The sequence below is a fragment of the Trichomonas vaginalis genome, chromosome V (assembly GCF_026262505.1).
Source record: "Trichomonas vaginalis G3 chromosome V, whole genome shotgun sequence".
Classification (NCBI taxonomy): Eukaryota; Parabasalia; order Trichomonadida; family Trichomonadidae; genus Trichomonas; species Trichomonas vaginalis.
The window spans coordinates 91,080-113,477 of record NC_067207.1 but is presented as its reverse complement, the minus strand read 5'-3'; the positions used below and the strand labels follow the sequence as shown (position 1 = coordinate 113,477).

The following is a 22,398-nucleotide window of genomic DNA, read 5'->3' as shown; positions in this document are numbered from 1 at the left end:
TTTAAAAAATTATGGGAAGGAATTAAGAAAGCTGCAAGTTGGGTTCATCAAAAGATTATTAAACCCGTTGCAAACTTTTTGGCACCAGTAGCGAAAACGGCAGGAACTATCATAGGAGGAGTATTAGGTGCTAAAGCAGGTAATCCGGCGATGGGAGCACAAGCAGGTAACGCAGTTGGTGGAATTGCTGAAGGAATACTTAATAAAATAGGGGTAGATAGTGGAAAAATAAATAAATATTATTTTTATCTTAGTATCGGTTGTAGTCGACGATAAACCTTATCTCCTTTATTTAATACTTCCCTTACCGGAACATTAGGTGCTATTTGTTCAGCAACGTCACTAATTGCTCTTTATTCTTAAATATCAATTTGCTCCTTTCTTAATCCCTTCCCAAACTTTATGCGCTCCTCTTTTTACTTTATCCCACAGTTTCTTAAAGAATCCTGCAGCCATAGTTGATTATTTCATTAAAATTAAAAATTCATTTTCATCTTTTAATTTTGATTTTTTATTTAATAATAAATGACGACTAACTATTTAGTGCCAAACACTAAACCGATTAATGGAAATGTATTTCATTCATTCGAAAAGATAAATGAAATATTCGCAAAGAATGATGGAAGAAGATATTATAGAGAACTTGAAAGTTCATGCTATGACTCTGATGCTCCATATTTTGATGATAAACAAACTCATTTAAGAATTACAAATCCGGCTCATGATGTGAACCAATTAGGTGACACATATATTAAACGCAAAGTTAAAGCAACTCTAGTTTCAAATAAAGCTTTCACATGTGATGCCACTTTTAAATGCATGCGTTTATTCGTTGGTTATAAATCATCAAATCAAAGCTTTAAGCAATTAGAAGTAGAAACCGAAAGAGGTGATGCTGGTTATCTTCAGATGGATTGCGCCCGTGAATCTTTCGCATTTGCAACATATAAACCAAAATCAGAAAGGAAAGTTAAAAAGTTTGTTCATTCGTTATATAATAATGTTCAAAAATATGATAACTCAGTATGTGGTAAATATATTGACCCTTCAGAAGTTTTCAAGAAAGCAAATGAAGAAGTTGATGTCACTTTTGATATGATTATTCCGGTAAATGATTTGTTAGCATTTCAGGCGTTCGATGATTATCCTAAATCATTTGTGTGAAATCATTCTTAAATATTATGTTTTCAGGGATACTTTAGTATTTTGTCAGGTTGACCCGTTAAGAGTTGCTGATTTACAAAATTACGTTTATGAAAAGATAACTGATGAAAATTATGAAAAGATTATGAATCATGTTTATAAATATGATCGCAAATTCCAACAAATCGGACTTCCTGCCAAATTAATTACAAGCTTAGCCACTACATCTGCTGACGCAACAGTTGAAGACGTTATTATTTCATGCACAAAGATGGAAGTTTTAGAGGATAAATGCATTACACCAGGATACGGTTTAATTGAAGAATCAGTTAAAGCAATACCACGTTTATTTAGTAAGGAAGATCCATTCATGATTCCAGCTCAACATATTGACGTTCGTTCACTAAATGAGGTTGCATCACTCCTGAAGGTATAGCTCAGATTTCTCATACGCTCTTCATAATGTTACAGATGTTGTGTTAACATTTCCGAAGAATGCAATGCAAAGAACGGTTTTAGAAAATCCAATGCTTCGAGGTCTTCAGGTCACTATAGATTCCAGAAACTTCCCCGATCAAGCGATGACCACAGTGGGTGACATATTCTTTACACGTATGCTTCAAGCTTCTGATTTAGATGGAGTGAATGAATGCACAGAAGAATACGAGGACTCATTAACTAGACCACTGAATGATGATGATGGCACACCATTAGCTAGAACATGGAAAGACCAAACTTCATTCTTATGCACTATTCCAGTTCAACGTGATGGAGCGGGTATATTCTTTGATGGATTAGAAACTTTCAACTCACAAGTTACAGTACAAGTGAAAGCTTATCCAATCATTCAGGGTGAAAATGACACTTACTGTTCAAAAGTGACAAATCCTCCTCAGGTTTGGTTTACTAGGACTACATATTGGACATGGACACCGGATGAAGGTTTGAAATATCATCCAACAGGTACACCACCGCAGTATAGAAGTTCATATGATGAAATATTGATGAATAGAAATGTTTAAAATTATAAATTTATTTTTGATTAAATGGATTTAAATTCATCCACCCCTTATGAAGAATTAGCAGGAGTATATAATACATACGTAGATGATATGATTAATGAAGCATTGAGTGATAATAGAAATGCTCTATCTAAGGAAAAATTAATGAAAATTCCATATTCTGAATGTTACTTAAATTCAATCACTGCAGCAATTGGTAAACAAAATAAAGGTAAAACATTAACGATATTAAAACAAATTATCATTATTGCTAACACTTCACCCTATTCACATGTGTTAATTTATATCAACCGTTCAGGTTCACCTTCAGATGATACATTTGAATCTTTAAAGCATTTAATCAAAATTCCAATTATTTATTTATCACAAGAAGAAGCAGAAGATTATTTAAAAAACTTTGTAATGTATAAAGAATTATATAATACAATCAAGAAGCAAGGATTAGAGGATAAAATTATTGATAAACAACGGGATGAATTATTTGAAACACTTTCTATTTCAAATTTTGATAGAGAATTTTTGCATTCACTCATTTTTCTAGATGATGCGGTGAAATCAAAACTAATAACTAATGAGAAATCATATTTTAATCAATTATTAACTCAATGTCGACACATTCAGTGTTCATTCTTCATGGCTGTTCAATACTTTAAAGCATTAAGCACAAACATTAAATCAAACCTGTCCACCCTTTTCATTTTCAGTGGTTTTAGTCGTCAACAGTTGAACGTTATGCTTTATCAAGTGAATTTACCAATGAGCATTAATGAACTTTACACACAATATCAACAATTAGGAGAACATGGAAAAATAATAGTTGATTTAAATAAAGGTTCCATTAAATTCGAATAACTTTTTATAATTAATTTTTATTTTTTATTTATAATTAAACATGACAGAAATTGCAAATCTTCTACAGGTTCCATTAAAACAAGGAACAAACAAAAAGGGTGCATATAATAGAACTATGAAAGTTCCAGACGGAATGAAAGAATTAGTCCACATTGTTGCCGGTCTTCAAAAGGATGTTAAACAAATGAGAAACGTTTTAACATTACCAGAAGCTCAAGCATATGCCAAACGTCACGGACCAAATTGGGAAGCACACGAAGCAGACATTACGGGTCCAAATGGAAAACCTGATGGAATAAATGAAGTTTTCGTTACTGATGGTCAAGGAAATATTAAAGTCATAAATGGGTATAAATTAACAATGACGGATTATCCTAAACGTAAAGCATATAATGAACATTATCCTATGCAATTTGATGAAAATGGAAAAGCTGTTAAACAATACATTGGAGAAGGTGAAAATGGTCCAATTAATTCATACCGTCATAATCCATATTCTTACTTCAATGAAGAATTAAATGCTATTGAAGAGGGACCGGATGGATTACCACGATATTCTAACCAGTTTGATGGTCAATATGCAAATTTAAGACCTGAAATTCCAGCTAAGAAATTCTTTAAAGTTGCTTTATTCGATCCAGTTTTCGCAAATGTTAAAGATGAACTTAAACAGCAATTCCAACCAATTATAGTAGCAAGAATTGCATCAGGTGCTTTATCTCAAGCATTCAAAGATTTAATTAAGAAACCATTATATCAGCAACGAGGTTTAACTTATGATTTAGTTAAGGAATCAGATAAAAGAAAATTTGAGAAATCAGATGATTATAAGAATGCAATTAATGAATATATTCGGTCTATTAATTTCGATGAAAATGCTAAAAATCAACTTCATGAACAAATACAGGAAATAATAGATTCAAAAGTTCCAGCAAAATAAAAGTTTAAATATATTTTTTTATTCGAATATAAATGAGAAGACGTTTCACTAGTCAAAAGAACACTAACGCAAAAGCAGAGATTACGGTTGGTTATAACGTAAATGATGATAAATCACGAATTATTCAAAATGTTAAAGTTAATGTTAGTCCTGAATTAACAAGGTCAGCAACTCAACCAAATTTATTAACTCGTGACTTACCGAAGAATGAGGAGAATGAAGAAAAATGAGAATGGAGACCCAATCATTTTATCTGAACCTGGTAAAGAACCTGTTGAAATTCCCACTTATCCAACATACCCCCACCTCTTTCATCAAACATCGAGAACCCAGGAATCTACGATTACAGTCGCAATGCGCCATATAAAATAGACATTAATTCTGAATTAATGAAAATTTACCGTGATATCATAACTGATAATTATGATTCAATAATAAATTTAATTGACCAATCCGGTTTAATTATTTTACCTTATGAATCATTAATTCACATTATCGCCATTCTTTGTGATGTTCAAGATTCAGACGTGAAGATTCAATTTTTCATAGATGATGAGGTTTCATGCTGCGGAACAGTTGCAAAAATAAATCCTATAAAGGATATTAGCACAATTAAGATATCAAAGAACGGAACAACAACTGAACTTCATTTAACATATAATGATATTTATAATAAAATAGTTGATGAATATAAAATATCACTTGAAAAATTCTTTGTTAAGGCTATTTAATATTCAAGCATTAACATTATCGAATAATAATCCTTTGAATCATAATCGATAATAATTGACCTTTCACCAGTTTCTATCGTTTGTTTTATTTCTTTTTGTTCCCCACTATCCGGATCGGTCATTGTAATTGTTTTTGTTATAGTATCAGCTTTATCTTTAACTTCAATCTTTTTTCCATCGGGATATTTAAACCAAAATTCCAAAAATTCGATATTGTCAATCTGTTCATATTTTAATCTATCAATTACATTTTTAATACCATCTGAAAATCTTATGAAATGGTCATTATATGGGTTTGATTGAACTAAATTTGAATGAAGTGAAATATAACCTGATGATGAATATGACATCGACTCATATTTTCTGAAAACACTAAAATTTATAACATGAATGAATTTCTTATTCGTTGAATTTATGAATTCTTGAGGTAATCTTATTCTAGTTTTATTTATCACTGGAAAATAACGCTTTACCATATTTTTAATCGTAATAAAAAAATGTCAATTATCAATATTATTTCGAATAATAACTGTGAATTAAATTTAACAGTTAGCGGAATTTATAATGTTACTCTCGTTTCTGTGAGTGGTAAATTTAATCCCATTCTTTTAGACCCTTCAGATTATATATCATTTATTAAAGATGACCATGAGCCGCATAGCGGCGGGGTCGTAGACCTAAAAACGTATGATATGTATATAAATAATGTGATAACGAAATGGGATATTAACATGATTTTAAGTTATTTAAATGAATCATTTATCGTATGGTATGAAGAAAATTTTAAATCAAAACCTGATAAACTTTTTGAACTTGATGAAATAAATAACCTTATTAAATTTCCGCTGAAAATTAAATTTTGTACTCCTCGTCTTCGTTCATTGTTGGGGATATTAAATTTTGAAAAAGATGTTGGGGATGTTTTGTATTCTGACACTGGTTCTAATTTCATTTTAATCAAATGTGATAAAGTTAATACCCCAATGAGATTTTCACATCAAACATTAGACCCTAACTCTTACCCATCAATACAAAACATTTTATCCATCAACTTAAACATATTTTCTTTATCATATCCGTTTCAATTATCCGGGAATTCATTTATTCTTCATTCAAAAGATTTATCAAATATTAAATTTAGAATAACTGACCTATTTGATTGTGATTTAGAATTTATGAATGAAATATTATGGCAATTTCAAATAGAAAAAATAGCTGATGAGATAACAGATTAAATATTTATTTTTAAATCGTAATAAATGATTAAACAACAGCAACCACAGACCATTACATACGCCATATATGCATATAATTCAAAGACGGCAGAACAAACGCAAATGTTGAAATATGGAGATTTGGAGATAGTATTGAAAAATGACCATTTCGAATTCGTTTGCAAAGGTGGTGCAGTGATATCAAATATAAAAGAAATTTTATTTATGAATTCAAAAATTAAAGGAATAACGGATGATATAACATCAATTCCACCAGAAGAACAAAGATATTACGCATTAAATGCATTTCCTAAAGTTTTGAAGATTGGAAGATTTAATTTAAATGAGGAATTCATAAAGGTTTCCTAAATGACATAATGAAGAAAGCAGATAAGGAATATGTTAACGATGAGTTAGCAAAGAAAGCAGATAAGGAATATGTTAACGATGAGTTAGCAAAGAAAGCAGATAAAACTTATGTTAACGATGAGTTAGCAAAGAAGCAGATAATTTGTTAACGATGAGTTAGCAAAGAAGGCAGATAAGGAATATGTTAACGATGAGTTAGCAAAGAAGGCAGATAAGGAATATGTTAATGAAAAAGATAATGAAATTATAGAAAGGGTTGAATGGTATCATGAACGGACATCGAAGATTCTTAAAACTAAAGCTGATACAGGATGGGTTTCAGAATGTTTAGACCTTAAAGCAGATATATCATTTGTTAACGATGAGTTAGGGAAGAAAGCAGATAAGGAATATGTTAACGATGAGTTAGCAAAGAAGGAGATAAGGAATATGTTAACGATGAGTTAGCAAAGAAGGCAGATAAGGAATATGTTAACGATGAGTTAGCAAAGAAAGCAGATATATCATTTGTTAACGAAATATACCAAAGTTTAGTTGGAACAAAAATATTGAAACTATTGTTGGCGACTTTTCTGTCAATGAAGAAAACAAATATTTTAGATGGGAGTTTGTACAGTCCTTAAGAAATGGTATACGGTATAAACTCATTCCGAAAAATAACAATGAAATGTATGTAGGCTATATAAAGAATAATGGACACAAGTTAAAGTTCCATTAGACAACAACTGCTACTTAAACTTATATGGAGACGAACAAAAGAAATATTTAAGAGTTTATGAAATGACGGATATGACATTGTCTAACGTAGCTCCAGCACCGTATTATTATGACTATGGTGTTGACGCACATGTAGACCCAAAAAAGCAAACATTATATTTAGATTATTATAGATATAAAAGATATAATGCAATAGAAAAACGAGAATAGTATACTATTATGAAGATGACAAAAATAAATATTATAGTCAAGATTTTACATACCCTGAAAACATAAGATTATATTATAAAAATATTCTGACACAAACCAGAAGAAACCGAAATAGTTACACTATATTTTAAGTTCAAAAGAGACAATCCTATAATATCTCATATGTTTGATTTAATGAACCCAGTAGGTTCTATTTATACATCTATGGATGTGAAGAGGTCCTCAAGCAATGTTTGGTGTTGGTGCATGGGAACAAATAGTCGACAGGTTTTTGTATTGTGCAACTCTTCAAAGGAAACAGGGGGAAGTAAAACAATTACGGGTGAAAATTTACCTGCACACAGTCACTACATAGATTTAAGCACATCTCAAGCAGGTTGGCATAAGCATAGATATTGGGATTGGTCAGGAATGACAAAAGGTAAAGGATATGATGTTAAAGATGATGTTAAATTTGCCATAAATTGTTACTGGAGTGACACTCAGGGAGAAGGAAAATACACATCGCGTTTCAGGATATACACAAACAACGGGACAAAGTAAAGATTACATGCACATTTATGACTGTATTCGCATGGTATAGAGTTCAATGAACGCTCAATGTTTGTGAAACAACTTTAGGAGCTCCAAAAGAGCAAACAGCATAATTTAAATTTTTATTTTAGTATAAATGAAGATTCTACCATATGGTGTTATTGGAAGAGATAAAGATGGAAACCCAATATTTGATCCAAAGTTAAAATTAAAGTTACTGACAAGACAACAACTTGAAAAGTTGCTGAAACCAAAACAGAATGAAAAATGAGAAAATGAGAAAATGAGAAAGAAAAAAATTTAAATTATGCAATTTTATTTTTATCATAAATGACCAAATTAATTAAGCCAACTATTTCTAAATTAATGATACCAATGAAATCATTTCATGGAGTACTTATCCCAGGTTCTTCACAATTAGCCGGGGCAAGTGTTGTGACTCAAGGTGGAACATTAGCGAATCCATTCAAATTATTAACTAAAGATGAACTTAATAAAATGATGATAAAATAACTGATAACAAAATTTTATTTCACTACTACCATAAAAACAGGTGAAAAAACAGGTGATATCACCTCTTCACCTAAATTATATTTTAGGTCAAAGCTTCCACGAGAGAAAAGATTCCTCATTCGCTAAGGATTCCAAAAATGAAAAAATCATTGATTTCGGCTGAGAAAAAACAGCAAAACCCTTCTTCACGGGAACAAGAAATAAAGAAGAAATAAAAAGAATAAAGTAAATTTTTTATTTATTCCCGTGGAAGATAGAGCACTTTTATGATACTTTTTATTCACGACAAACAAGACAAATAAAGAAAATAAGAAATACGGCGCTGTCGCGGTTCGAACCACAGACCTTGACCCTCCATAACACCACCTTAGACCACTGTGCTACGTAGCCTGTCGACATAAGATTTTATAAATTGCATATTTGACGTAAATTTATTTCCCAGTTATTCAAAAATAATTAATTATTGAATAACCTAAAAACATTCACGATAAAATAAGTGATAACAAATTTTTATTTTTATCATAAATGAATACCCCACAAGCTCAAATTTACCACGAATCATAACAAGGGAGGAAATGATAAAAATGATGCAAGAACATGTTAAAAATAACAAACCACTAAAATTGAGAAATGTGGTTATGCGGTAATGATGGAAAGAGAGATGTTGTCGAAGAGGAATAAAAATTAAATTTGGATAGAGTTTAAAATTCATCTTTATTAAATTCATCTCTTCCAATCAATTTATTTATTTATTAATTCTTTTTATTTTTGCTTCACTCAGTTTAAGGATTGAACGATAAGTTTCTAATTTTTCGATTATTTCTTTCCCTCTCTTTATCGTTTTCAACCCACCACATTGTGGCTTCTTTTTGTAATAACATATTTTTTGATTTAATTCTGTTTAGTTTTCTTTTTATATTCATCGTCTGGACTCTTGACTGCTTCGTTGTTACTACATTTCTTACGAAATAAAAAAAATAAATATTATTTAAATATAATGGAGTAATAAAATAAATCGGAATTTCTATTAATTTATTGTCAACTTCAACTAATGCATTGCCGTTAATATATCTAACAAATTCAGCTATTGTGTCAAATCTTCGTCTTCTTTTTGTCATTGATTTATCAGTTTTTCCATAATCGAGATGAATCAAAACTTTATCCCCTTGTTTAAAATTCATGAGCCCCGAATTAATTTGTTCACGTTTAACATCATTCAACCTTTCATTTGCTTTCTAATATATTCCCATTCTTTTTGAAATATCATTTTTCATTTCCACCGGTTTCATGTTTATTGTTCTATGCCATGTATTATTGTAATAATACTAACTGCTGTATGATGGAGTCATGATTTCATCCAGTATATCTGACCATTAACCCCTAACGCATCTCTAAGAGTTCTCATTACCGCATCAACTATTTTATTATGAAACGTATATGGAGAGGATGAAAGTAAAAATTAATTTGTGGGAAATAATGAGCCATAGCTGCTGAATCCTTTATCACCATCACCCTTATATTATCTACTCTTTCATGATCTAGTAAGTATTGAATAGCTCTTTTGTTTCCTGTTCTGTTTTCCCTTTCACGGAATGCAATATAAATATGGTGTTAATGTTAATGGCAAATAATAAGTAACGTTTCCTCTTGAATATTCTAAATGATCGATTTGTATGAATATGGATATGGTGCAAATGAAGGGCGACTAAATTTTTCCTTTAACGGTTGAATTTTTGGGTCAGTTGGTTTATTTAATATTTTGAATCCTTTTTAAATCTTTTTGCTTCTTTAATGTTTGAAATGGATATAATAAAGTGAATGATGAAGGATTAACTGAAGGAGGAGGTACTGTCGTTGGAGGGTTTGGTGTTGCAGGTGGTTTAATTTTATCTGCTTTGATTTTGGATTTCATTCCTTCATTATTCTGGATGTATTCTATTCATTTGTTTTAAATATGCTGTATATTAAAGGTTTGATATACTTTCCCGCTTCGAGTTTATGTTGAAGGATGAATTCCAAAAGTTGATCTTCATTTAAAAGTCGGGCTGAATATGGTTTTAACTAATGAATCATAAATTAAAGCTTGTGCTTCATTTATGGTCTGAAGGACCTGGCGTTTTGCACTTTGTTTTTGTTCTTTGTTTTTGCGGCTCAGGATTATATAATTTATATAATTTATATAATTCATCAATATCTTCTTCTGTTAATACTTTATTTTTGAAATCTTTCATTGTTTAAGTTGTGATTTACTTTTTCCCTTTGAATATTCATTATTTTTAATTTTGTCTTTAATTTTAGAAATTATTTTATCATGATATTTCAAAACTTCATTTTTATAATACGAATATAATAATCCATATCATCACCCGTTATTTGTTATCATGTTTTTTGGAGATATGATTTTAATTCATAATAATTAAGAAATTTTGATTAAGTACTAATCATCAATTAAATTTTTTAAATCTACGCTATTCATTTATATAAAAATAAATAAGTTGTTTTAAGGGTGCCCGCCTCTTTGAATCATAGTATCAAAAAATTATTTACGGTTCCTTTTGTCTCTTCTGTGGCATTTTATTAAATAAATGGCATACAACATCCATTTTCACAATACAGCCTTAGTGTGTGCTCCTGTTAATGCAGTCTTACCGATTGTTAAGCGAGTCATTGACCCGTTTTTAAGTTGTAAATTAATATTCTGACCATCAAATATCACTTTATCATTTATTATATCCAAATAATTTTTAGGTGTTAATTGTTTATTTTGTCGTAAACTAACTCCTTTCATTTTTTGTGCAATCTTTTTAAAATCACTTCCATCAATTGAACCGTTGAATGAAGTATAACACTTAGGACATAAAGCAACCATGTTATCACCTTGTTTCTCAATTGCTAAACCCAATAACTTCTTCTCATGTGCTTTTTCTTCAGCTTTATTCTTTAATTTAGGTTTAAATTTCTCATTAAAACAGAAGAAATCAAAAGGTGCGAATTTGTAAATGTTTTTATCATAAAATTTTTTATCGGTTACAATTGCTTGAAATGCTTGAGTGTTAGGAAGATTTGGGTCGCCAGCGATTGCCCAATAAGATGAATCAGTATCACCTTCAATGAAATGAAAACGATTAACATCCATGCATTTATACATAAAATCATAAATGAAAACCAAATACCAGTATTTTGCGTTATCTAAAGTGAAGAATGCCTCTTGTAAACATGTATCACATCTATAAAATCTATCTTTAAGCATCACTTGATACGTATCCTCTCCTATTTCTCTTATGTTTTTAAACTTATTTGACATACATGCAACGCGTGCCTTCTGTGCATTCATTATTTTAGTCTTTGCGTAATTTTGTGTATTCATTGCATCGTAACCATATGATCCATTAAGTGAAATCTTGCAAAATAAACTTTTTCCTTTATTTCCTTCTAATTCAGCCTTTTGTCTTTCGTTCATAAATTCATTCGCAAATTCATTAAAACAAGTATTTTTCGTAAATGTTAAAATTGATTGAATGTCATCAATGATAAAATGAAATCTGTCTATTAGATACCAAAGATAATAAGAAGAAAATGGTTGATATTGGTTGTGTGTTGATGCTAACTGAGTTAATTTCCTCTGTTTCTGGTCAACTGGTAGATTGTTTGATTTCATGTAATTATACATAAAACCACCAATTGTTTTTTCATCTGTGATAATATCAAAGTTTCTTATTATTGGTAAAAAGTTTATGTAATCATTAATGTATTTTTCATCAATGTGACCCTTTACTTCAGCCACGAATAAAGTATTTTTCTTCTTAATTATTCCCAGTGCTTTTGCTTTCTTTGTTGCTGTATCACAAATGATAACACCATTCAATCTTCCCGGCATATACATTTTATGGTCAGTATATTGAATGAAATCATGAGGATTAGATGAAAATGATGAAGGATATAATGAATTAAAGTCAACACCAACGAAATGAGTCATAATGTTGGAAGTGTCCTCATTTGATACAGTTTTAGTTTCTGGATTATATGAAAGTTTATTAATGTGCGTGATTCCTTTAAGATTTACTCTATGTTGAACATTTGATAAACCACCAGTAATTCCATTACGGAGGATGTGATAAGCTTCAACTGAATCTAGAGTCATTGGTAAATTATTTTTTAATGTATAATTTCTTAAATTGATTCTTAAACGTTGAACATCTTCATCTTTATTTGATTTTACGACATTGCAATAACAACACATTAACTGACAATTTTCTTTGGTATGTGGTTTTTCATTATCGATTCTATCTAATGTTGGTTTATTAGCATATGTAAACGCTTTACCACACATTTTGCATTTAGATGAAAGGATTAAATCGTGATAGTATTGATAGTCATCCATTGAAACATTGTTTTTAGTATCCCTTTCTGCTTTTTCATCTTGTTTCTTATATGAATCAATTTTATATTTCCAATACTTTTTGTTAATTCAAAACTTGATTCCACATTTTCTTCTTCTGGATATGTTTCGTTAGGATTGAAGTTCTTATATGCTAACGCGTAACGAATCATTGATGCATTCGATGATAAAGAAAGATTATGAAGCATGTCAATTTTATAAACAAATGTTTCTTCAATAATTTTATCAATTGGGTCAATCATAATTTCAACGTCTTTATTGCAATAATGAATAAAATATTCTAATCTATTCTCAAAATTTTTAGCATCATTGAGATATATTTGATAATCTGAATCGGATATTGTTTCTTGAGTTAATGCTGAATAAAATGAATCTTGAGTGAATGGTTCCACTTTATATAATTCATCTTCGTAATTCTCCCATGTGATGAATTGATAAGGGAAAAAGGATTTAACACGTGATTTATTGTTTCCGAAATCTTGAGTGAATTGGTCTAATGTCCCACCCGCTATATAATTTTTGATGTCAATAAATCTCAATTCATATGGAACGTTTGTTTTCTTTACAATGATTTGCTTAAATTGTGAAGATGAACCCAGCATTGATTTTATTTTCCATTTTGCAGTGTTTAAATCACGAAGAATTAAATTTAAATCAAACTTTCCCGAATTAAAACCTAGGATATTCACTTTATTGAATTCCTCATCTAGAAGTTCTTTAAATGCTTCCTTCTGTTTCTCATTTAATGTATGGGACTTCAATAATTCATTGTATTGACCCATATTTGATTCAACAACTAATGAACAGGTTGAAAATAAAAACTCAATCCAATCAGAAATAAAAGAATCACTCGAAGTTAAGCAAAAATTCCTCGTATATGTTTTATCGTTTAATTTAACCGTTGATGATACCATGAATGGTTTTAAGTAAGCGTTCAAAGTTGCACACTCAGAAAGTTGTAATTCTTCTTTAGTCTCTAATGTTTCGAAGTCAAAAGTAATATAATATCTTGTCGGTTGATAATATTCCTGCAAATTATGAGCTAATAACCACTGATATATCTTCTGTTTCGTAATATGTGGCGCATATGGTTGCTGTGTCTTTTGCAATTGAACGTCTTGAATTAATCTTCCATTATTTTCTTTACATTTCTCACAATGCTTTAAAAATCTTCTTTGGTTTTTCCTTTCTGGATCATCACGGATAGAATAAACTTCTTCTTTACAATATGGACAAACTCTATAGCCGGTGAGTGCTTCAACGTCTGTAATTCTGTCAGCGTGAAGTTTTCCACATGGACTCTGTGTTAATAAAATATTTACTGTTTCAAATTCTGGATCTATCATTATTGATTCCACTAATGGAAAGTCTACCTTATTTATGTCCACGTCTTCTGGTTGAGGATCACAATAATAGAAATCAATATTAACATTTAACATTCTCGCTAATCTCTCACTTTCTGATGAAATGTCAAACCCTTCATATGCATCTATTGCTTCATTTAAATAGCTTCTACGAGTTTTAGGATTAGCACCATCAGGAATGTTATAGAAGCGTTTAAATAACCTTCTACCTTCTGCTCTAATTTGATTATCATTCATTTTAGCTGTTCCGTTTTTGTTCATTTATGTAAGAATAAAAATTAAAAAATAAATAAAAATAAAGTTTATTTTTTTTAAAGTCCAGGGCTAAAGTCCATAAAATGAATTAAGAACACATAAATTTTTATCATCTGCGACGTGACGAATACATTTTAATTTACTCAAGAATGCGTACCCTGATACATTAAATCTAATTCCTGTCTTATTTAATTTCACAACTTTGAAAAGGAATGTATGAATAGCTATAAAATGATGAGATGATGTTTTATGGGTTGCTTCCATTTTTTCTGAAATAAATGAATAAATATAATGTTTATAAGTTTTCATATCTTTTATATTCTTAATAACGAATGGTATAGACCTTTCAACTTCGTCTTCCTTCGGTGCTGTTCTTTCATATGAAACATTATTAGTATCTTCAATAATGAAACCACAATCGCATAAAATTTTATATGTACCAATTGTTTCTTTTGATATTTTATCTAACAAATCAAAAACTTTATCAACACCTGCACATTTATTTAAATAATAATTTGTGTAAATATCATGGTCTTCTTTCTTAATCGTATTTGTTGCATATGTTACATTTTTCAGTGCTTTTTTGAATTTTTCAGAATCAAGAGGAGGTGAAAGTAATATACATGGATAATCTCCATCGTCAATAAATTGTAACTTATGTTTATGAATAAATTTTGTGCCTTCTTCTGAAAGTGTTTCATCTATTTCACCATCTAATAAATTTTTAGTAGATTCCAAAAAGTAATTTTTATATCTTTCTTCATGAGATTTTTGAACTTCTGATTCTGAAGCTGGGATATTCATTAAACCCTCTACTTCATTCTCATTATATTTTTCAACTTCTCTTAATTCCTTAATTTTTTCATCTATTTCATCTCTTATTTTTTCCAGTCTTTCAATTTCATCATATTCATCATCTTTAATCCGTTCTTCATAATATTCAGGGAAAACATCAGGTTCTTTAGGTTTTTCTTCTTCAGATGTGGGATATAAGAAATTTATAACATCATCTTTATTCATTTTTCCATCATAATCTAAATCATTTAATAACTCCGCGAATTTTTGACAATTTCTTAAATAATATTTATTAACTTCATAACTCGCCTCCTCTAATATATCCTTTATTTCCTCGTTTGTGAATCCCAATTTTTTAACGTCGTTAGTCTTGACACTCATTTTCATACAAAATAAAAATAAATTTTCATAAATGTAAGACATGAATTTTTAAAGTTTATTTTTTTATTTTTTTTATTTCATTATGTATGGGTTTAGTGAAAATTTCTTACGATTCTGAAAATTTTTAAATCTTGATTTATTCAAAAACGTAAGAATAAAAACCGTAAAAATCATACATTTTTTACTTCATATGTAAAAAAAAATGATACAAAATCGCTCAAAAATGTATGAATTCTTACGTTTACAAAAAAAGTCACAAAACCCTTCAACATATACTACTCCGAATACGTTTCACAGCGAGAAAAAAATAAAAGGCAAGATAGAATTTTCTAGACATAAAGAAGTTGTTTACCGAGTTTTAGCTCTTATCTCTAACAAAAAATTAATTTTTAAAAAAATGACCGAATACGTTTCACAGCGAGAAAAAAATAAAAGGCAAGATAGAATTTTCTAGACATAAAGAAGTTGTTTACCGAGTTTTAGCTCTTATCTCTAACAAAAAATTAATTTTTTAAAAAATGACCGAATACGTTTCACAGCGAGAAAAAAATAAAAGGCAAGATAGAATTTTCTAGACATAAAGAAGTTGTTTACCGAGTTTTAGCTCTTATCTCTAACAAAAAATTAATTTTTTAAAAAATGACCGAATACGTTTCACAGCGAGAAAAAAATAAAAGGCAAGATAGAATTTTCTAGACATAAAGAAGTTGTTTACCGAGTTTTAGCTCTTATCTCTAACAAAAAATTAATTTTTTAAAAAATGACCGAATACGTTTCACAGCGAGAAAAAAATAAAAGGCAAGATAGAATTTTCTAGACATAAAGAAGTTGTTTACCGAGTTTTAGCTCTTATCTCTAACAAAAAATTAATTTTTTAAAAAATGACCGAATACGTTTCACAGCGAGAAAAAAATAAAAGGCAAGATAGAATTTTCTAGACATAAAGAAGTTGTTTACCGAGTTTTAGCTCTTATCTCTAACAAAAAATTAATTTTTTAAAAAATGACCGAATACGTTTCACAGCGAGAAAAAAATAAAAGGCAAGATAGAATTTTCTAGACATAAAGAAGTTGTTTACCGAGTTTTAGCTCTTATCTCTAACAAAAAATTAATTTTTTAAAAAAATGACCGAATACGTTTCACAGCGAGAAAAAAATAAAAGGCAAGATAGAATTTTCTAGACATAAAGAAGTCGTTTACCGAGTTTTAGCTCTTATCTCTAACAAAAAATTAATTTTTTAAAAAAATGACCGAATACGTTTCACAGCGAGAAAAAAATAAAAGGCAAGATAGAATTTTCTAGACATAAAGAAGTTGTTTACCGAGTTTTAGCTCTTATCTCTAACAAAAAATTAATTTTTTAAAAAAATGACCGAATACGTTTCACAGCGAGAAAAAAATAAAAGGCAAGATAGAATTTTCTAGACATAAAGAAGTTGTTTACCGAGTTTTAGCTCTTATCTCTAACAAAAAATTAATTTTTAAAAAAATGACCGAATACGTTTCACAGCGAGAAAAAAATAAAAGGCAAGATAGAATTTTCTAGACATAAAGAAGTTGTTTACCGAGTTTTAGCTCTTATCTCTAACAAAAAATTAATTTTTTAAAAAATGACCGAATACGTTTCACAGCGAGAAAAAAATAAAAGGCAAGATAGAATTTTCTAGACATAAAGAAGTTGTTTACCGAGTTTTAGCTCTTATCTCTAACAAAAAATTAATTTTTAAAAAAATGACCGAATACGTTTCACAGCGAGAAAAAAATAAAAGGCAAGATAGAATTTTCTAGACATAAAGAAGTTGTTTACCGAGTTTTAGCTCTTATCTCTAACAAAAAATTAATTTTTAAAAAAATGACCGAATACGTTTCACAGCGAGAAAAAAATAAAAGGCAAGATAGAATTTTCTAGACATAAAGAAGTTGTTTACCGAGTTTTAGCTCTTATCTCTAACAAAAAATTAATTTTTTAAAAAATGACCGAATACGTTTCACAGCGAGAAAAAAATAAAAGGCAAGATAGAATTTTCTAGACATAAAGAAGTTGTTTACCGAGTTTTAGCTCTTATCTCTAACAAAAAATTAATTTTTTTAAAAAATGACCGAATACGTTTCACAGCGAGAAAAAAATAAAAGGCAAGATAGAATTTTCTAGACATAAAGAAGTTGTTTACCGAGTTTTAGCTCTTATCTCTAACAAAAAATTAATTTTTTAAAAAATGACCGAATACGTTTCACAGCGAGAAAAAAATAAAAGGCAAGATAGAATTTTCTAGACATAAAGAAGTTGTTTACCGAGTTTTAGCTCTTATCTCTAACAAAAAATTAATTTTTTAAAAAATGACCGAATACGTTTCACAGCGAGAAAAAAATAAAAGGCAAGATAGAATTTTCTAGACATAAAGAAGTTGTTTACCGAGTTTTAGCTCTTATCTCTAACAAAAAATTAATTTTTTAAAAAAATGACCGAATACGTTTCACAGCGAGAAAAAAATAAAAGGCAAGATAGAATTTTCTAGACATAAAGAAGTTGTTTACCGAGTTTTAGCTCTTATCTCTAACAAAAATTAATTTTTTAAAAAAATGACCGAATACGTTTCACAGCGAGAAAAAAATAAAAGGCAAGATAGAATTTTCTAGACATAAAGAAGTTGTTTACCGAGTTTTAGCTCTTATCTCTAACAAAAAATTAATTTTTAAAAAAATGACCGAATACGTTTCACAGCGAGAAAAAAATAAAAGGCAAGATAGAATTTTCTAGACATAAAGAAGTTGTTTACCGAGTTTTAGCTCTTATCTCTAACAAAAAATTAATTTTTAAAAAAAATGACCGAATACGTTTCACAGCGAGAAAAAAATAAAAGGCAAGATAGAATTTTCTAGACATAAAGAAGTTGTTTACCGAGTTTTAGCTCTTATCTCTAACAAAAAATTAATTTTTAAAAAAATGACCGAATACGTTTCACAGCGAGAAAAAAATAAAAGGCAAGATAGAATTTTCTAGACATAAAGAAGTCGTTTACCGAGTTTTAGCTCTTATCTCTAACAAAAAAATTAATTTTTTAAAAAATGACCGAATACGTTTCACAGCGAGAAAAAAATAAAAGGCAAGATAGAATTTTCTAGACATAAAGAAGTTGTTTACCGAGTTTTAGCTCTTATCTCTAACAAAAAATTAATTTTTAAAAAAATGACCGAATACGTTTCACAGCGAGAAAAAAATAAAAGGCAAGATAGAATTTTCTAGACATAAAGAAGTTGTTTACCGAGTTTTAGCTCTTATCTCTAACAAAAAATTAATTTTTAAAAAAATGACCGAATACGTTTCACAGCGAGAAAAAAATAAAAGGCAAGATAGAATTTTCTAGACATAAAGAAGTTGTTTACCGAGTTTTAGCTCTTATCTCTAACAAAAAATTAATTTTTAAAAAAATGACCGAATACGTTTCACAGCGAGAAAAAAATAAAAGGCAAGATAGAATTTTCTAGACATAAAGAAGTTGTTTACCGAGTTTTAGCTCTTATCTCTAAAAAAAATTAATTTTTAAAAAATGACCGAATACGTTTCACAGCGAGAAAAAAATAAAAGGCAAGATAGAATTTTCTAGACATAAAGAAGTTGTTTACCGAGTTTTAGCTCTTATCTCTAACAAAAAATTAATTTTTAAAAAATGACCGAATACGTTTCACAGCGAGAAAAAAATAAAAGGCAAGATAGAATTTTCTAGACATAAAGAAGTTGTTTACCGAGTTTTAGCTCTTATCTCTAACAAAAAAATTAATTTTTTAAAAAAATGACCGAATACGTTTCACAGCGAGAAAAAAATAAAAGGCAAGATAGAATTTTCTAGACATAAAGAAGTTGTTTACCGAGTTTTAGCTCTTATCTCTAACAAAAAATTAATTTTTAAAAAAATGACCGAATACGTTTCACAGCGAGAAAAAAATAAAAAGGCAAGATAGAATTTTCTAGACATAAAGAAGTTGTTTACCGAGTTTTAGCTCTTATCTCTAACAAAAAATTAATTTTAAAAAAATGACCGAATACGTTTCACAGCGAGAAAAAATAAAAGGCAAGATAGAATTTTCTAGACATAAAGAAGTTGTTTACCGAGTTTTAGCTCTTATCTCTAACAAAAAATTAATTTTTAAAAAAATGACCGAATACGTTTCACAGCGAGAAAAAAATAAAAGGCAAGATAGAATTTTCTAGACATAAAGAAGTTGTTTACCGAGTTTTAGCTCTTATCTCTAACAAAAAATTAATTTTTAAAAAAATGACCGAATACGTTTCACAGCGAGAAAAAAATAAAAGGCAGATAGAATTTTTTAGACATAAAGAAGTTGTTTACCGAGTTTTAGCTCTTATCTCTAACAAAAAATTAATTTTTAAAAAAATGACCGAATACGTTTCACAGCGAGAAAAAAATAAAAGGCAAGATAGAATTTTCTAGACATAAAGAAGTTGTTTACCGAGTTTTAGCTCTTATCTCTAACAAAAAAATTAATTTTTTAAAAAAATGACCGAATACGTTTCACAGCGAGAAAAAAATAAAAGGCAAGATAGAATTTTCTAGACATAAAGAAGTTGTTTACCGAGTTTTAGCTCTTATCTCTAACAAAAAATTAATTTTTTAAAAAATGACCGAATACGTTTCACAGCGAGAAAAAAATAAAAGGCAAGATAGAATTTTCTAGACATAAAGAAGTTGTTTACCGAGTTTTAGCTCTTATCTCTAACAAAAAATTAATTTTTTAAAAAATGACCGAATACGTTTCACAGCGAGAAAAAAATAAAAGGCAAGATAGAATTTTCTAGACATAAAGAAGTTGTTTACCGAGTTTTAGCTCTTATCTCTAACAAAAAATTAATTTTTTAAAAAAATGACCGAATACGTTTCACAGCGAGAAAAAAAATAAAAGGCAAGATAGAATTTTCTAGACATAAAGAAGTTGTTTACCGAGTTTTAGCTCTTATCTCTAACAAAAAATTAATTTTTTAAAAAATGACCGAATACGTTTCACAGCGAAAAAAATAAAAGGCAAGATAGAATTTTCTAGACATAAAGAAGTTGTTTACCGAGTTTTAGCTCTATCTCTAACAAAAAATTAATTTTTAAAAAAATGACCGAATACGTTTCACAGCGAGAAAAAAATAAAAGGCAAGATAGAATTTTCTAGACATAAAGAAGTTGTTTACCGAGTTTTAGCTCTTATCTCTAACAAAAAATTAATTTTTAAAAAAATGACCGAATACGTTTCACAGCGAGAAAAAAATAAAAGGCAAGATAGAATTTTCTAGACATAAAGAAGTTGTTTACCGAGTTTTAGCTCTTATCTCTAACAAAAAATTAATTTTTAAAAAAAAGACCGAATACGTTTCACAGCGAGAAAAAAATAAAAGGCAAGATAGAATTTTCTAGACATAAAGAAGTTGTCTACCAAGTGTCAGCTGTTACTTCTTCTCAATACTGATAGTAGTATATGTGGAAGGGTTGTGTGACTTTTTTTATTTCTTTTTTCATTCGTGAGGTCTTACACTCAGCCCATACTAAACGCATTAAAAAATTAACATATTAATTTTAAAATAATTTATTTCATCTTTTATAAAAGAAGCTATATATAGATGATGTCAGATATTCCACGATTAATTAAACATTGTTTAAATCCTGAATGGAATCAATGGAGTCATAATCAAAGACCTCATAAACGAGTAAAAGAAATTAGAAATAATTATTTTCATGAATGAAAAATAAACTTTAAAAATTCATGTCTTAGAATCAACATTGAACTTTAAGAAACTAATGATTATTTGAATTTATGAAATCAATTATTTGTTTCATTCTTTCTTCAATCTCTTCTATTCTTTTTGTTAAATCATCTATTTTCATTAATGAGGTGACTCTTTATTGAGGAATAGATTTCAAACTAATCCCCTTTTATTTTTGAAATTTTGAATCCATCAACTTTAAACATTTTATTCAATTTACATGTTGTCAATTCTTCAAATAATTTTTTATTATTAGCATAATAGTCATTAAATTCTTCAACAGATGAAAAAATTTTTATTTCAGTAATTGGTTTAACAACGTTTATTTTTTGTTGAACATTTTCACTTATTTCTTCCTCCTCTGTTTCATTTATTTTTAAAATCGGTTTCATTTATCATTAAATAAAAATTAGAATAAAGTGATAAATATATTTTTTTATTAATATTAAATCAGAAATGGCGGCAGGATTCTTTTAAAAAATTATGGGATGGAATTAAGAAAGCTGCGGGTTGGGTTTATAAAAAGATTATTAAACCTGTAGCAAACTTTTTGGCACCAGTAGCGAAAACGGCAGGAACTATCATAGGTGAGTATTAGGTACTAAAGCAGGTAATCCGGCGATGGGAGCACAAGCAGGTAACACAGTTGTGGAATTGCTGAAGGAATACTTAATAAAATAGGAGGTAGATAGTGGAAAAATAAATTATTTTTATCTTAGTATCGGTTGAAGTCTTTGATAAACTTTTTCTCCTTTATTTAAAATTTCTCTTATTGGGCAGCTTTTGGTGTTATTGATTCAGCAACGTCACTAATTGCTTCTTTATTCTTAAATATCCAATTTGCTCCCTTCTTCAATGTTTCCCAAACTTTATGCGCTCCTCTTTTTACTTTATCCCACAGTTTCTTAAATATACCTGCAGCCATAGTTGATTATTTCATTAAAATTAAAAATTCATTTTCATCTTTTAATTTTGATTTTTTATTTATTAATAAATGACGACTAACTATTTGGTGCCAAACACTAAACCGATTAATGGAAATGTGTTTCATTCATTCGAAAAGATAAATGAAATATTCGCAAAGAATGACGGTAGAAGATATTATAGAGAACTTGAAAGTTCATGCTATGACTCTGATGCTCCATATTTTGATGATAAACAAACTCATTTAAGAATTACAAATCCAGCCATT

The 22,398-nt window shown here is 29.0% G+C and overlaps 6 protein-coding genes and 2 pseudogenes across 8 annotated transcripts, besides 1 other annotated feature; 5 read left to right on the top strand and 3 right to left on the bottom strand.

Annotated features, from left to right (window-relative positions):
- Window positions 1-1,589: 1,589 nt before the first annotated feature.
- Window positions 1,590-15,524: a mobile genetic element.
- Window positions 1,758-2,165, top strand: TVAGG3_0255200 (uncharacterized protein; the record flags this gene model as incomplete). Its single annotated transcript, XM_051228186.1, has 1 exon — window positions 1,758-2,165. One exon carries the CDS (start codon window positions 1,758-1,760, stop codon window positions 2,163-2,165), a length of 408 nt encoding a protein of 135 aa, XP_051097916.1.
- TVAGG3_0255190 (uncharacterized protein) lies at window positions 3,058-3,354 on the top strand (the record flags this gene model as incomplete). The annotated part of the gene is made up of 1 exon (XM_051228185.1): window positions 3,058-3,354. A coding segment is annotated over one exon (297 nt), but the record flags the coding sequence as incomplete, so codon positions are not given.
- TVAGG3_0255180 (uncharacterized protein) lies at window positions 3,424-3,957 on the top strand (the record flags this gene model as incomplete). Its single annotated transcript, XM_051228184.1, has 1 exon — window positions 3,424-3,957. The coding sequence occupies one exon, from the start codon at window positions 3,424-3,426 to the stop codon at window positions 3,955-3,957; it is 534 nt and encodes a 177-aa protein (XP_051097914.1).
- Window positions 6,128-6,636, top strand: TVAGG3_0255170 (annotated as a pseudogene). The gene has a single exon. A coding segment is annotated over exon 1 (509 nt).
- Window positions 6,939-7,791, top strand: TVAGG3_0255160 (annotated as a pseudogene). The gene has a single exon. A coding segment is annotated over exon 1 (853 nt).
- Window positions 10,860-11,903, bottom strand: TVAGG3_0255150 (DNA/RNA polymerase superfamily; the record flags this gene model as incomplete). The annotated part of the gene is made up of 1 exon (XM_051228183.1): window positions 10,860-11,903. A coding segment is annotated over one exon (1,044 nt), but the record flags the coding sequence as incomplete, so codon positions are not given.
- TVAGG3_0255140 (uncharacterized protein) lies at window positions 13,401-14,269 on the bottom strand (the record flags this gene model as incomplete). The annotated part of the gene is made up of 1 exon (XM_051228182.1): window positions 13,401-14,269. A coding segment is annotated over one exon (869 nt), but the record flags the coding sequence as incomplete, so codon positions are not given.
- On the bottom strand, window positions 14,429-15,283 carry TVAGG3_0255130 (uncharacterized protein; the record flags this gene model as incomplete). The annotated part of the gene is made up of 1 exon (XM_051228181.1): window positions 14,429-15,283. A coding segment is annotated over one exon (855 nt), but the record flags the coding sequence as incomplete, so codon positions are not given.
- Window positions 15,525-22,398: the final 6,874 nt, after the last annotated feature.